This window comes from Xenopus tropicalis, chromosome 1, assembly GCF_000004195.4.
Source record: "Xenopus tropicalis strain Nigerian chromosome 1, UCB_Xtro_10.0, whole genome shotgun sequence".
Taxonomy (NCBI): Eukaryota; Metazoa; Chordata; class Amphibia; order Anura; family Pipidae; genus Xenopus; species Xenopus tropicalis.
This window is the reverse complement of record NC_030677.2, coordinates 177,654,993-177,670,469: the sequence shown is the minus strand read 5'-3', so window position 1 is coordinate 177,670,469 and position 15,477 is coordinate 177,654,993. Positions and strand designations below refer to the sequence as shown.

At 34.8% G+C, this 15,477-nt stretch overlaps 1 protein-coding gene across 3 annotated transcripts in view; it reads left to right on the top strand.

Annotated features, from left to right (window-relative positions):
* slf1 (SMC5-SMC6 complex localization factor 1) overlaps positions 1-15,477 on the top strand; it is a 40,852-nt gene that overhangs the window by 8,474 nt on the left and 16,901 nt on the right. For 2 of the 3 annotated variants that reach the window (XM_012968376.3, XM_002933423.5), the window contains exons 3-12: positions 202-277; positions 391-634; positions 2,052-2,214; positions 3,594-3,683; positions 6,711-6,761; positions 8,410-8,565; positions 9,638-9,804; positions 10,888-11,043; positions 12,052-12,214; positions 12,653-12,800. In XM_012968376.3, the coding sequence (XP_012823830.1) occupies positions 202-277; positions 391-634; positions 2,052-2,214; positions 3,594-3,683; positions 6,711-6,761; positions 8,410-8,565; positions 9,638-9,804; positions 10,888-11,043; positions 12,052-12,214; positions 12,653-12,800 (1,414 nt within the window). The remainder of the gene's footprint in view (positions 1-201; positions 278-390; positions 635-2,051; positions 2,215-3,593; positions 3,684-6,710; positions 6,762-8,409; positions 8,566-9,637; positions 9,805-10,887; positions 11,044-12,051; positions 12,215-12,652; positions 12,801-15,477) is intronic. The other variant, XM_018090793.2, reaches the window with a different exon arrangement.

The following is a 15,477-nucleotide window of genomic DNA, read 5'->3' as shown; positions in this document are numbered from 1 at the left end:
CTATTATCCCTGCATCCACAATACAATGGAGACATAATTATTATAGGTTAATGTTTAATTAATAGTAATACTTGTTTAGGAAATCAATACAATAACGCATTTCTAAAAAAAACTGTACATTTCCTGTTTTGACAAGCTAATAGTTTTTCAGACAGATAGATCAATGACAGATACATATTTATCTTTTTTCTGATACTGTAGAAATTTGAAAACTGTACACATCTCATCGCAAAAAACCCATGCCGAAGTGAAAAGTGGCTTGCAGCTTGTTCAGCAGGTAACTTAATTTATAAATAGGTAATATTTTCATCGTTTTTTACCTAAAGGTTTTTTTTTTTGTTGTTGTTTTTTTTTTCTTATGTTTTGGCTCACATTTTGTTTGTTTCTCAGGGAAGTGGGTTCTGATTAAAGACTACGTAATTAACAGCGTACAGAGAGGCAGATGGCTTGACGAAACAATATATGAGTGGGGTTACAGAATTGAAAGACACTCCCCTTATTCACCCCAGATGCAATCTGCACCTAAAAGATGGCGTGAACACCTGACAAGAACTGGTGTTAAAGGGGCTTTTAGAAAATGGAAAGTGGCTATTCTTGTTGACAAGGGTCAAAAACAAAGGGAGGCATTTGAAAGGTAATGATGTTTTCTGAAATTTTGCTTTGATAAAAATACATTCCACTTCAGTGAAAATATAAAACATTTTGTCTAGCCAGTTATAAGGTCTAGTAGAAAGAGGCGTAAAGACAGCTGTACAAATGAAAGTTTCTTTGGTAAAAGTACGAATGACAGTATAATATTTTCTACTAATTACAACTACCTGAACATATATACCTATACCTACCCTGCGTTGCATGTTACTAAACTACATCTCCCATCATTCCACAAACTTCAAACAGTGGAGCAGTAATATATGTCAGCCAATCAATGATTAGCGTTTAATTACCTGTAGCCAGCTACAGGTAATTAATCAACTTGCCATGGCTTTCTGCCTAGATGCAAATTCACCAATTTTTTTATAAATGACCCCCTTCCCTCCTGTGTTTTTAGTATGATGTAGACCAGTGTTTTTCAACCTTTTTTGGGCAAAGGCACACTTGTTTCATGAAAAAAATCACAAGGCACACCACCATTAGAAAATGTTAAAAAATTTAACTCTGTGCCCAGCAGCAGTGCCCCCCTAGTACATTGGTGCCCAGCAGCAGTGCCCCCCTAGTACATTGGTGCCAAGAGCAGTGCCCCCCTAGTACATTGGTGCCCAGCAGCAGTGCCCCCCTAGTACATTGGTGCCAAGAGCAGTGCCCCGCTAGTACATTGGTGCCCAGCAGCAGTGCCCCCCAGTACATTGGTGCCAAGAGCAGTGCCCCCCTAGTACACTGGTGCCCAGCAGCAGTGCCACCCTAGTACATTGGTGCCCAGCAGCAGTGCCCCCCTAGTACATTGGTGCCAAGAGCAGTGCCCCCCTAGTACATTGGTGCCCTGCCTACGGCACACCAGGCAACATCTCGCGGCACACTAGTGTGCCGCGGAACAGTGGTTGAAAAACGCTGATGTAGACTTAGTTTGATTTAATTATATATTCAACAAGTAAAAATCTGGTTGCTAGGGTCCAATTTCCCCCAACAACCAAACAGCAGTTTGAATGAGAGACTGGATGATGAATAGGCAAGGGATGGAAATCAAACATCATTATTAAAAAGTAACATTAACAATAACATTTCCTAGGCTGTCCCTTAATCATGCTTACTACTTGCATTTAGTGCTTTTCATTGGTGCTGGAGACTCAACATGTCTGAGTAGAACATGTTTATAGAGAATGTTAATCCAAGTTAGTAAGGAAAAAGTATGGAAAAATTACTCCAAAAATGTATATTTTCTTCTTTTGCATATGATTATCACATTCCATTTTGTCTGTTTAAAAACTGTATAAGTACTGTTCTGGGGCGCTGTTCTTTTAGTAATTCTAAATAACGACCCAGAATAATCACTGCAAAACTTAAAATTTAAGTTCACACAGATACCTGTATTTATGAATTATGTGACTCTCTTCTAGAGTTCTGAGAGCTGGACAAGCAATTATATGTAACGCAGAAGAGCTTCATGAAGAGGTTACTCATGTTTTCTTTAAACAAAGCAATTTTGATGCAAACAGAGAAAAACAAAACTTTGACAAATCTTATCATTCTGTGCAGTATCTTGGTTCATATCTTTTAGAGGTAAACTTTTTTTTTCCTTCTTTACTTTCATGTTGGATATATTTTTTCATGGTCTCAAACTATAAGGCTGAGAGATATGTGCCTATAAGCTCTCTTATTTTCCATTGCATTGCTATTTTATAACACAGTGAAAAATGTCATGTAACATAGACCTTACTTTCTGTTTTTCTAAATATCAGCGAATAATTCTGTTTCTGAAATATGAAAGTTCCTCTTTAGTGCTCCCTTTGGGCAATCTGTCTCTCTACATGTAGGATTCGGAGTTGATTGTTTCAAAATTACGAAATCTGACACAAACATGTAAAGAGACAAATTCCTGAGAGCAGTTAGTAAAGAATAACTTGATTATTTTACCAACAGTAAATAATTTTATCTGATTGTTATTATTTATCTGAGTATTGTTCAACATTTCGCTGATCTATAGAAATTAAAACCATTCGCTATAATCATATAAGACAATTCAGAATCTGGTTTATTTAAAAAATGTAGGTGACCTTTAACATGGTTATGTTGGATATTATTTTTACATTTTGTCTTTCACTTTGAATCTTCACCTCATCTTGGTGAATATCTCTTTAATCAGGGCATGCAGTCAAATTAGTTACCTATGATAAGTAGCACTCCGCCCCCTAGCTTTATTGCTTTACACTTTATCACATGTATCATCTTTTTTAGGAGGATGTGGTATACACATCTGTGTATGTGTTTCCCCACTGATGCTTTCGATATTAGCCAGTGGGAAGGAAACAAGGGATGTTTTGTCACCTGCACTTGCAAAGATTTATAGCTGGCGATTAAACAGCCTGTGTGCCATCACACTTAAGCTACACAAACTGAGTGTGTACATTAATGATGTGCGGGCCAGGTGGGTTTTTGCCGACCTCTGCACAACATTTTCGGGTCACAGGTGGGTTCAAGTCGAGTATTTGTGCTCACTTTCCCCACCTACGACCTTACACTGCTGGCTTTCCGGCTCTCTTATTTATAGACCCACACACTCGTCCCACCCCTTTTGTGACTTCATCAGTGGGCGGGGAAGGTGTGGGTCTAAAAGTAGAGGGGTTCTGGGTGGGAGTGGGGGGATTAGGGTCTGGTGCAGGTCAAGTAAAACTTGACGCACACATCACTAGTGTACATGCCTTAACAGTTTTGGATGCAAACACACGGATAAGGAGATATAAATGCAGATTCAGTAACAGTGCACTTCTGTGATGTATATTTTTTACAAAATTTCTCAGCCCCAGTATTAATTTGAGCATGCACTAAACCCTAGAATATTCTGGCAGCTTAATAGCACAAGAGATTGCTAACACGTGAATACATGTCCCTAACATTGTATTGCACTGCATAAAATTGAAATGTATGTTTTTATATGTCAGGATCCAATTGAAGGAGCATCAGAAGAAATGACATTTGAGCAGGTTGATGACATACAAAATATGATCTGGAAACGCTTTTGTTTGGCCCAAGTAAGAGGGAAAAATGTTTTTTTAAATTTTTAATAACTAGAAATTTTTATGTTTATTAAAATAAATAAAATTATCCCAGTAATGACGTAATAACAGTTGTAGTGTTAATGGATGGTTTACATTTATATAAGGTGTGGGTACCAATATGTAGAAACCTGTTATCCAGAATGCCCAAAAAGTACGAGACCTATAGTGACCTATTTAAAAAACAATACTTAATTTTTAAACTATTTGCTTTTTCCTCTGTAATAAAACAGAAATTTGTACTTGAACTACAATTGCACAAATCTTTGTTGATAAGAGTTGGGTTTGTTTTTATGCTTAGTGCTCCACATAATGGAAAGATCAGTTATCTGCAAAACCATGCTCCGACTTTTGTAGATGATAGATTCCATACCTGTAAAATCCTACACAGGGTCAGCAGAGGTTACTAAACCTTTTTTACTTCTAGGCTGGCATTGAAGAACAGGAGATAAAGTTAGGGAAGCCTGCAGGTGATGAAAGGTTAAAAATGTTCAAGAACAGCACACAATGTAAGACTATAAGAGGAATAGATATTTAGGTGTTAATATTTAATTACAGAGAATAATATATTTGACACCTGTCACTTTTTAAAGATGTTTATACAAAGCTGTCCTAATTCAAAATATACCTCAGAAACAAAGAAAATTATTTCCAATATAATTACTATAATATATCCTGTTAAACGAGAAGGTTTTTTGTTTTTCTAAAGGTATGGGATCCATTTGTTATCCATAAACTAGTGATGAGCAAATATGTCCTGCTTTAACAAAGAATTTGCAAAATAGCAAAGATTTGCGAAACACATTGAAGTCAGTTAGTGTGTTTTCACTGCAATTTTTGCTATTCCATGGTGACTTTTTCTTTTGCAGCCATTGGAGTCTATAGGCATTTTTTTTTTGGTAAAAAAGCTCTAAATTACATGAAGGCCATCTCCCATAAATTTCATTTTAAGCAAGTCATTCATTAAAAAACGTTCCTTTTACTCTGTAATAATAAAGCAGCACCTTGTATTTAATCCAAACTAAGCAGAGTTTATTATGAAATTATATATAGCAGACTTAGGGGCTGATTTATCATAGTCCGAATTTCGGATTTTTAAAAGTACAGGTGGAAAAAAATCGTATTAGATCCAAAAATTTAGGATCGCATTGTGGTTGTACGAAAATATTGTGGTACGATCCGAAAATTCTGAAATTTTTGTATTCGAACAATTGTAAATGGCGCAAAAAACTTTCTGACTCAATGGCACTCTGCAGCTCCAACCTGGCCCAAGGAAAGTCACGATACCGAAGCTTGAATGAATCCGAAACTTTCGTACTCATTGCGCCAAATACGATTTTGTTGCACAAATTGCCACAAATTACGAAAAAGTTGTGCAAATAACAAAAATATCATAGAAAATACGCACAGTTCTAAAACTTCGAAAACGTTAATCGTACATTGTTGAATGGGCCCCTAAATGTATGGTGATCTAAATGATGCAAAGATTCCTTATTTTAAAAAAAAAAAACAGTATTCCGGATAATAGATCCCATTCCTGTAGGTAAAATGGATTCACAAAAAAAGCCCCAATATATCATATTATTATTAAATCATAGATCTTAATTGTGTTCTTCTGTGAAATAATTTCTATATTATTGATCCACAGCTATTTAGAAAGAACATACAGATTTATGAGCAACAACTCAAAGCTATCGGGAGCTCAAGATGAATTTAATGATTAAACTAAACTGCCAGCATGGTAGAGGTTGTTGGTCAGGTATAGGAGACCCGCACTCAACATACTCTTGAGAAAGCGCCTAGCACATTTAGCATGTGGAAAGTATACTAATATTTAATCTTTTAGTTCGGGTTAGTTTATTAGAAATAGGCTGCTCATGGTAATTCAAAGTTTGTTTTTTTAGGACAAAAAAGCTTGAATAGTGAAAAAAATCACTCAAGCACTGATAAATCTCCCCCTAAGTTAGTAAGTCTCCCATTAAGTTTGTAACAAAGATCTGCCCAGAACTTTCTGGTTGCTGCACATGCAGATATTGAATAACCTCTAACAGACTTGGCTTACATTTATGGGGATTTGTAAGAATTTCTATACAATATGTTTGTAGCTTATGCCATGATCCCATGATCAGAAGAGTAACCATGTCTATTTGGCAAAAAATGCAAGTAAAATGGTACAATTTAGTTTTCACAGTCTAGGCCTGGTGTAAAACTTTCTGTGTAATAAAGGTTTGCAATGTCCTGCATGTAGGTCAGGTTAAAGGAAAGCTATACCCCCAGAATGAATACTTAACCACCAGATAGTTTATCAGTAAATGCCCTTTTACATCTTTTCTCTTGATCCACCATTTAGTGATGGGCTGTGTGCTCCCTCAGAGATCACAAAACCAGAAATATTACAGCTTTAATTGTAACATGAAGAAGTGTGGAAGCAAAAGACAGAACTCTGTCCATTAATTGGCTGATGGGGCCTAGCATGTATGTGCCTTGGATTGTTTGTGTGCACTGTGAATCCTATGATTCCAGGACGCGGCCCTTAATGCTTAAAATGGCAATTTTCTATTTAGGAGTACTCCATAGCACATACTACTAAAAAACTATATTTTAATGGAAATGGTTTATTTAAATGAAGCAGCATTTTACATGTGACCTTCAGTACTAGAGACCATAAACGATTCCTCCTATACCCCCCGACTTCTAATACAGTGCTTATTAAACTTGGGTTTAACTTGTTAAACAAGTTAACTTGGTACTTTTAGAGGCTGTTTCTGTTTTAGGATAGAGAAGCAAAGCAAGCCCTTGTAGGCTGCTGGCAAAAATGTTACAAGATGGCAGCAACGTATATTTTACGTTTCCACACTTTTTTTTTCAAATAAACGGAAAATTTGTTGTCAATCACTACCAGTGAAAGAGTTAGAGACAGATTGTCACAGTTCTAATTTTTAAATTTTGTTTTTTCATTTACAGAACTGTAGTTTAAGACCATAAATGTTTGTTTTCTTACAGGGTCTTCACCATCAGTGCATTAAAAGGCACAGAATTGTGAAGAAGGGCAATGTAAGTTTTTCTTTTTTTCTTCTTTTGCTTATGAGCCGTACTTACTATACCAAGAGGAGGCTCCCGGCCTATCTTAGGTTAAAACAGCCTTTTTATAGATATGTATGTATATATATATATACACAGCACAGGGAGAAACACAGAATCAAAGCTTTGATTTGATGAGCCGTACTTATATAAAACAAATGGCTTTGTATATCTCCAGTGTAATTGTATCTTAACTATAAAGATTTTTGTAACTTGTGAAATAAGTTTTCATTATTTTTCATATATTCTACCAAATACTTTTGATTGCAAATAAAAACTCCTCACTTTTTTTTTTTTATTTTTTTATTTTGTTCATATGAGTTCATATTCTTAGGGTAATGGCAACAATATTAAAATATGTTACTAATTACTATCTTAGACTGCTAAAAGTACAGATCTAATATACTAGAAATGTATCCATTGGACGAAAATGTAATTGTTCTATTTGTATTACTGTTGGAAGCAGTTTGAGTTCCTAATGCCTAGAATATGATATAATTGTTGCAATAGCGTACACTTAAATGTATTACCCATTATGTCTCTGTATTAGCTAATAGAAAGTAAATAAATATATTAACCAGACCAGGGATGGATGATCAGTATATAGATCATCAAAACAAACACTTAATGCCTCTTTCTTTAGAATCTCTGTCAGAAGCTTATAAACACCTCTCGGTAACATCAAAGGGTTTGTGTGAACAAAAGCTGCATATCAAAGGAGTCAGACCCAAATAGGCAGCTACCCATAGTACACATTAGTTGTAAGTAACAGGATTTTATGGGAAACATCAGAGATTTACTTAGTATTGCTTGGAGGGATGATAACAGATGTTTAAACTCCAAATGAATATTTGTACATTATTTTCCTATCTTGTTTGAGATCAGGCTTTATAGCATTTTTATTGTACTGAAGTTAATGTCATGCCCTATCTCCTCTCAAGATTTAATATAATTGCTGATGCAAGCATTTCCTTAATTTTTTTTTTTTATTTAAAAGTGCAGGTTCTTTGTTTTATTACACTGTAAATCATCTTATACTCCTGTAAAACTATAATACGCATAGGTGATATCTTGAATTAAACGAAAACTCGCATACATTTGCTTTACATGTTACCTTCTAGCTCAGCTGTATTGCTAAGGTTTTAAAGCACTTGGAATAAAGCCGTGATATATTCCGGTGCTTACAATACAGCTGTGATTTTGCGGTCTGAAAAATCTTTTGGCCTTGGGAAATTTACAGGTACATGGATAGACTATTGATTGAAGTATCAGATGCAGACCATTTAGTTTAATAGTTTACTTTGTAATTAATTAGTTAAAGGGACAATAATGGTAAAGGTATTTATCTATTTGTGTAATATATTTTAACAGAGACCTTTAGCAAAAGTGAATACCATTTTAATCTTGTAGGCGATAATGAAGTCATGTTGAAGTCACATGGCTGTGGCACCCTAGCAAATGAAGAATATGGCTAGCCCCATGTGAAATTTCAATATTAAATATAAAAAAAATCTGTTTGCTTTTTTGAAAAATGGATTGCAATAAAATGGATTGTCATAAAAGTAGAAAAAAATTCTCTGTAAAACAACCTATTCTGCTTACCAACCCTTTGTTCTTCTAGGTGAACAGTTTTGATAATGGTCGTGCTTGTCTCAATAGAGTTGAAGGACTGATAGATGGACATTTCTTCATTGAAGCACTTGGGGAGCTTGAATGCCTTTTACCAACTTTGCCACCCATACATGTCTTTCAGTTACTCATCAAGAACCTGTTACAGGTATATTTATCTAAATGCTAGATGTATAACACGCTGTACACACGGTTCTCTTTAGCCCTTCCTTGTCTTAATTTGCATATGCAAATTAGGATTTGGTTCGTTATTCTGCCAAATCTAGTGGATTTGGTGCATCCCTACTTAATTTAGACACAGGGTTCCCCTTGTATCAGAAATATGCCCAACACCGTATTCCATTTTCTAAATATCTCCAATTTTGGCATGCTTACAGCACATCATTTTCATCACTCAGCCCCACAGTAAGCACTACATCTCTAGAAAATGTCCTAAATTCACTTTTAGTCTCCAAAATGACCTCTAGGATTTATCAAATCCTTCTACTCTCAGTCCCCCAGCAGTTTGACCTCATGAAGGACAGATGGCTCTGGGCAATACCAGATCTAACTCAGGAGGACTAGGAGGAGGCTATAAGTTCTTAATTATAACTAGGGACAGACTTGTTCAATACAAAATAGATAAATAGAGATATATATTACCTCTATGCAACATTTTAAACGGAAAAAGACTGAATGATTCCTTTCCCTGTTTTTGGTAAACAAATACAGACTTTTTCCATATGATCTGGTCCTGCTCACCAATAACCAAATTTTGGTGAAATATTATAAATATTATGTTAAGTAATTTTGATTTCCTGCAGATAATGTTTACTTTACTTATTATTACAATAAAACAATTAAAAATAAAAAAAAAATTGAAGGCTCACAGAGCAATAGTTTTTTGGTTGCTGGGTTCAGTGACCCCCATTCAAAATATAAAAGAGTCAGAAGAGGGCAAATAATTCAGAAACTGTAAGAAATAAAAATTGAGGACCAGTTGCAGAGAATGGAACATTTTATAACATACTAGAAGTTAACTGAAAGTTGAACCACCCCTTTAATTATCATTGATGGTAAATATATGGCTCTTGCAGTTAGAGAGTAGACCAAATTATATATATGTCGAAACATTTGCAAATATGTAAATGACACTGCTCTTCTTATGACTTAGAAAATAAATATGAATTTTGTTTTCCTGAATAATTGGGGCCTACTCTTCTGTGTTTTTATCCTAACAGGGAAATATAGATATCACCTGTTTTGGGAGATTATTTGATATTTTTTATAACCTACTCTGGTTCCATCCTCCATGGGAATCTTCACGTATGGTGCAATATTATCTTGATTTTTTACAGTGTCCCTTATGCCAGAGGGGAAGCTGGCCTTTCATTGAAGTGCTTGCAAGGTAACAATGATTTTCATATGTATTTGATGATTCAGTGCCAACTTTGCATTTAGTACTAGTGCTACAAGGTTTATTTCCATACATATGTGCAAGGCACACTCTTTTATTAGTAAAATTACTGGTGAAAATTGATTGTGATTTTTTTTTTTTTTTTTTATCATTGTTACCCTTGGAAACAGCAAAAGAAGCTTTATTACATGAAACTTATCGCTCCACCAAAAACCTTTTTATTTTTAAATAAAAGAATGTTATTCTAAGCAATTATACAATATCCAGTAATTTAAAAACTGAATGCTATTAAAGTTATTGGTTAATAAAATTTCAAGTGAAAGCAGTATTTGTTTCTATTTCTTCCGACGGTTTAACAGTGTAACAAATGTCTGTTCTCCCCTAAGTCCCCCAGCAGCTTTTGCTGTTGTTACCAAACTTTTCATTAATATATATTAATATATATTTTAACATTGCTTAGAATTACATTTATTTTCGTTATGCAAGAAATAGATTTTGAATAGAGGGTGTTTTAAAAAAAAAAAAAAAAACTACAGGGCACCAGCAATTGTACATATACCTTAAAAAAATCTGAAATTCTTGTGCTGTAAGTTCAGTGATTTTCATTAACCATAATGAGAACCAATTTAAACTAATTCCTGTCCTTTTGTCACTCCATTCTTCTTCTAAAAAAAAAAAATTCGGCTACAAAGCACCAGGTATGAAATTATTTAGGCAGTGGTATGTAAATTATTTAATTATTTTAACATTTATACAAAAAGGCACACACTAAAAATGTCCACTGTCTATATTAATCACATAACCTAATCCAATAATTAGCAATATACCGAAGCATTAAACGTCTTCTAGCCATTAGCAAAAGTTTAAATCCATCTCCCTAAATGCGCACACATGTTATGCCCTGTTTATATGTATACAAATGTCTATGATGAATTTTCTTTTATTATTCATAGCCGTAGACTGGAATTTTTCAATCATAATTTGTAAAGTGGATAATAGCGTGCTGTACGAAATACCTCATTTATTTTGTGGAATATTATTTTGTCATACAAGTTCTGTTTTTCATCTTTTTAGGTCTTTCCTCAATGAGCAACTCTCTTTATGTCATTCATCACCTGATGTAGGCAATGAGACTAGTAAAATGGACGTTAATATAAGAGTAGTAGCTGCATGCCTCTTAAAGTATGTCGCAAACATCATTCAAGAGGAAGCCAAGGCGCTGAGCACAAGGTGAGATTTTTTTTTTATAGGTGCTCCTGAATTTACAGTTTTGATAAATACATGCACTAAACTAGATTAAAGGATGCTTTTTAAAAATAAAGAAATCCTGCCCTTTAGATTAATAAGCTTCCAGACCTATATTTTAGTTTTTATGTGTCGTCAGCCTTTTACAGAAGAAAAAGATAATGTTATCCAAATTTTGCAGAACCCAAATTATGCTCAAAATATTGCAATTGAAATGTGAACCCAGGATACAGATAGCCTGTGCTCTTTTTTTGTCCGTTACTTCCCCACTTAAATTAGAAAAGCATTTCAGGTAAATTCCTGGATCTGGTGATAAATCCAAGGTAATACTGTTACTAGAGGTATACCAGAAGTGTCATGATATGTCATTAAATGGTTTTCTTGTTAATATTTTCAAATTGCAAATGTTACTAGAATCATGCAAGTTAATTATTAGAGCCCTCTAGTCATTATTAGTTATAATTATTTTAGGTACTCTACATTAGAAAAACCTATTAGTTGTAATTGCATAAATTAGGCCCGTGCTTACATTGGATGACCTGGTTTAACATAACAAAGAGTAATGAAAAAGTTGGGAATTGCCACACATGATTTGTTTGACCCAAAATCGTGTTTCTCCAAAAATATTTAGATTTTTTTTGGCTTAATTTTCTTCTAGTCTTCTCTACAGAGACGCATGCAACCAATTGGCACACCCGCATTTGTTTGAATCAAAATCTTTCTTTTGCTTCATTTACTTCATTTGCTTTCAAAACCTTGTGCAGTATATTAAAAAAAAAAATTCAGGCAAGGATAAAGGAAAGAAAATTTAAGCAACAAATTAAAAAAAATGTGAGAACCACATCTGGCCTGCAGTGTATATCCACTGCAGGCCAGATGTGGTTCTCACATTTTTTTTAATGAAGATTATTCTGAGCCTACTGTCTTCAAATGGTCTGAAATTTTATTTTTAATAATTTGCATCATAATTAGATCATTCTTTTTATGTTGTAGACTTTGTGAATGTCCTGGTTTTGTCCAAAGAACAATGCTTCCATCTTTTGCAGTCAGAATCTTTTGGTCTGAGCTTAGAACTATGAAACTTCTTACACGCCAACTGAGTTCCTTAACTGATCTAGTTTTGAAGTTTCATAAAGCAGCATATCGCACAGATGATGTGAGTATGATTGTATGGGGAAGATTTATCAACACTCTAATTTTTCACAATTCGAGTTTTTTTTTTTTTTGTTGTTGCCCTAATTTCGAATTATGTTTTAAAAACTTGAATGTCTGGTATTTATTTAGTCCAAATGTAAAAATGTATATAGAAGTCAATGGGAGTTGTTCTAGGTCAAGCCATCTTTTCAAACTTAATTTTTTCGAGTTTGTAAACCTGAAAAATTCAAGGTATTTTATGCCATTATGATACACATACGACTATTTTGAGCTTGCTTTGTTTACACAAGTGAACATACAAGTAATATTGCCATAAAGCAGTTGTTTGAAGGGGTTTAAAATAGTTTTCAGTTAGTACTAGATCTAAGTACTAAGGCTTTTTTGTTAAGAAAATTAATACATTTGCTAATTTGTTTACTTTTACATTGATTGGCATAAGGTCTTAGTACAAGAGGTGGCGTCTTCCTTGAACATGATGCTTAGTTCAGCTGTGGAATATTGGATTCTTCTTGGATTTTATTTGAATAAAAACTTAATCTATCAAGTTGCTCATGACCTAGCATTCTTCATTTGTGTTCCTTGTGAAGGTGAGTTACACTGTATTGACCATAATACCTTACCTGTTTTTTGTTTTGTTTTTTTTTGTTTTTTTAAATAGCTGTAATGATGTATTCAGTTGCAGAAAGACATTTAATTTGTAATTTGACATTAAAAGTTAAAGGTCTTGGTCGCAAGTACCTCTTGGCCCAGCACTGCACCACAAATAGGTCCCTCAACAAAAAAAGGGCCAAGCTATTTAAAGGAGAAGGAAAGCCACTGGGGCATTTTATTGGCAACAGATTAGCCACAAAAGTGCAAGCTAGGACACTGTTTTGTGAATAATTATTTAATTCATTACAATGTTATTTTAATGATATACACAGATGTCACTTTAACTTACTACTATAAATTTAAATACCAAGTAGGGGTGGTATATACTGATGTCACCAGAAGGGCTTGTACCTGGTTATGGTATTTAATGGAGAAGGAAAGTTACAATTAGTGGGGTTGCCAAAATGTTATACCCCCAGTGATTGTAACAGAACTGCACCAGCCAGGGTGTATGCAAGCTCACAATCCTTCTTCCTGATTTGGCAGCTTATCTCTCTGTGTATGACAGATTTAATTGCAGTTGCATTTTTGCACTATGTACTTGGGATATAGTTATATGTAAAGATATCTGGAGAAAGTTCTTTTTTCATCTATGAATATGTGGTGTGTAATATTTTATACTGCTATAAAGAACTTGCCAGGAACAATATTTTCCAGTTGCCAGAATCTACAGATTGCTGTAGGATATAGGAGTCCCTGTCATATTAAACTCCCTAATACGGAGCCATACTGTACACTAACCCTCCTAACCTGTCTGGAGCTCCAGTATCTGAAAAGTTGAGGCCTTGGCCAACAACAAGATCTCTGTTAAGGTTGCTGCCTTGAGTCTGACCGTGTTTGGCCTCTGAGAAATGCACCCATTTTTGTAGTATTTAAAAAGCATTCTTACTTATTCTAATTCTTGCTTATTCTGCTAACTGTCACTGTTTCCCACATATTTTAATATTTCTTACATAGCACCCAAATATTCCAATTGTACAGGTCCTCAGTGAGTCATTTGACTGGAACTATATTGTATGTAAGGCTGATTCCACATGGGGCTGATCCTCTGCCTCCTAGAAATAAGGAGGCTGATAATAAGCCTTCTACTTTGTCTGCACCCCGAACGAATGATTTAGCCCGGGTGAACACACGGCAGATATCTGCTCTGAAATGCAAACTCTCATGTTTTCAATATCAATATCTGCTGTGTGTGCCTGTGATTTATTTATTTATTCAGTGGTTCTTGGAGCAGGCAAGAAAGAAGGCTGCGTTTTTCCACAGACCAAGAATCAGCCCCGTGTGGCATCAGCCTAAGAGCTGATATCAACTATAATTTGGAATATTAGCACAAATCCCTTTAAATGAGTTCACCTTTGTTATAGACCTATTCTTAGCAACTTTTGTATTATACTATATCTTTTCTGAATGCTATATGTTTGTCAGGGTCACTGACTCCAGCAACCAAAACAACTGATGCTCTGTGAAGCTGTTTTTTTTATTGTTTATTGATACTTAATGGTTATCTTTCTGTAAATGCCAAAAGGCATTTTTTGTTTCCATCTTGGCTACTACCAAAAAGTTTCAAAAACTTATTTTATCTCTTGCCTAAACAACACTGGAAAATTAGATAATACATATTCATTGCTCAGGCCAATAATTCCAACGGCAAAAAAACTAGAAAAAAGTGTAATTTAATATAAAAATAATTATAAATGTAATATTATTGCTCTCAGTAATTTGTGCTTGAATAAAAGTAGTTAATTCCCAGTAACTGAAAACGTCTAAAACATGAGTGGTACAGAGTGTGGTAGTTAATGGTACACTTTCTACTTAAGTAAGGTTCTTAGTGGGGTCCCTCAGGGTTCTGTATTGTGTCCACTTTTATTCAACTTGATTATTAATGACTTAGAAGATGGCATTGTAAGTAATGTATCAGTGTTTGCAATTGACATAAAACTTTGCAGCCCAATTAATTTCATCCAGGATGTGGCATCCTTGCAGCAGGATCTTGACAAACTGGCAATCTGGGCTGCTAAGTGGCAGATGAGATTCAATGTCGATATATATAAGGTCATACACCAGGGATGTAAAAATATACAAGCTATTTATAACGTTAATAGGACTGCACTAGGCAAATCCATTATGGAGAAGGACCTTGGAGTCCTTGTAGATAATAAACTTGGCACTAGCAAGCAATGCCAGGCAGCAGCTGCAAGGGCAAACAAGGTCTTGAGCTGTATTAAAAGGGGCATAGATCCACTGGAGGAGGGGACCATCCTTCCACTTTACAGAGCACTGGTAAGGCCCCATCTAGAATATGCCAGGCAGTTTTAGTTTCCAGTGCTTAAACACAATATTATTGAGTTAGAGAGGGTGCAGAGAAGGGCATATGAGATATGAAAAGTCTCAGGAAGAAAGACTTGCCAAGTTGGGAATGTTTACGCTGGAGAATAGGCACTATGATAAATATGTGTAATATGTATTTATAATATTTATAAAAATATAAGGGGTCATATAATCTCTCTGATGCTTTTTTTACCACAAGGTCCCTTCAGCAGACACAAAGGCATCTATTCAGATTTGAAGAATGGAGGTTCCATCTAAATATTTGCAAAGTGTTTTTACAGTGAG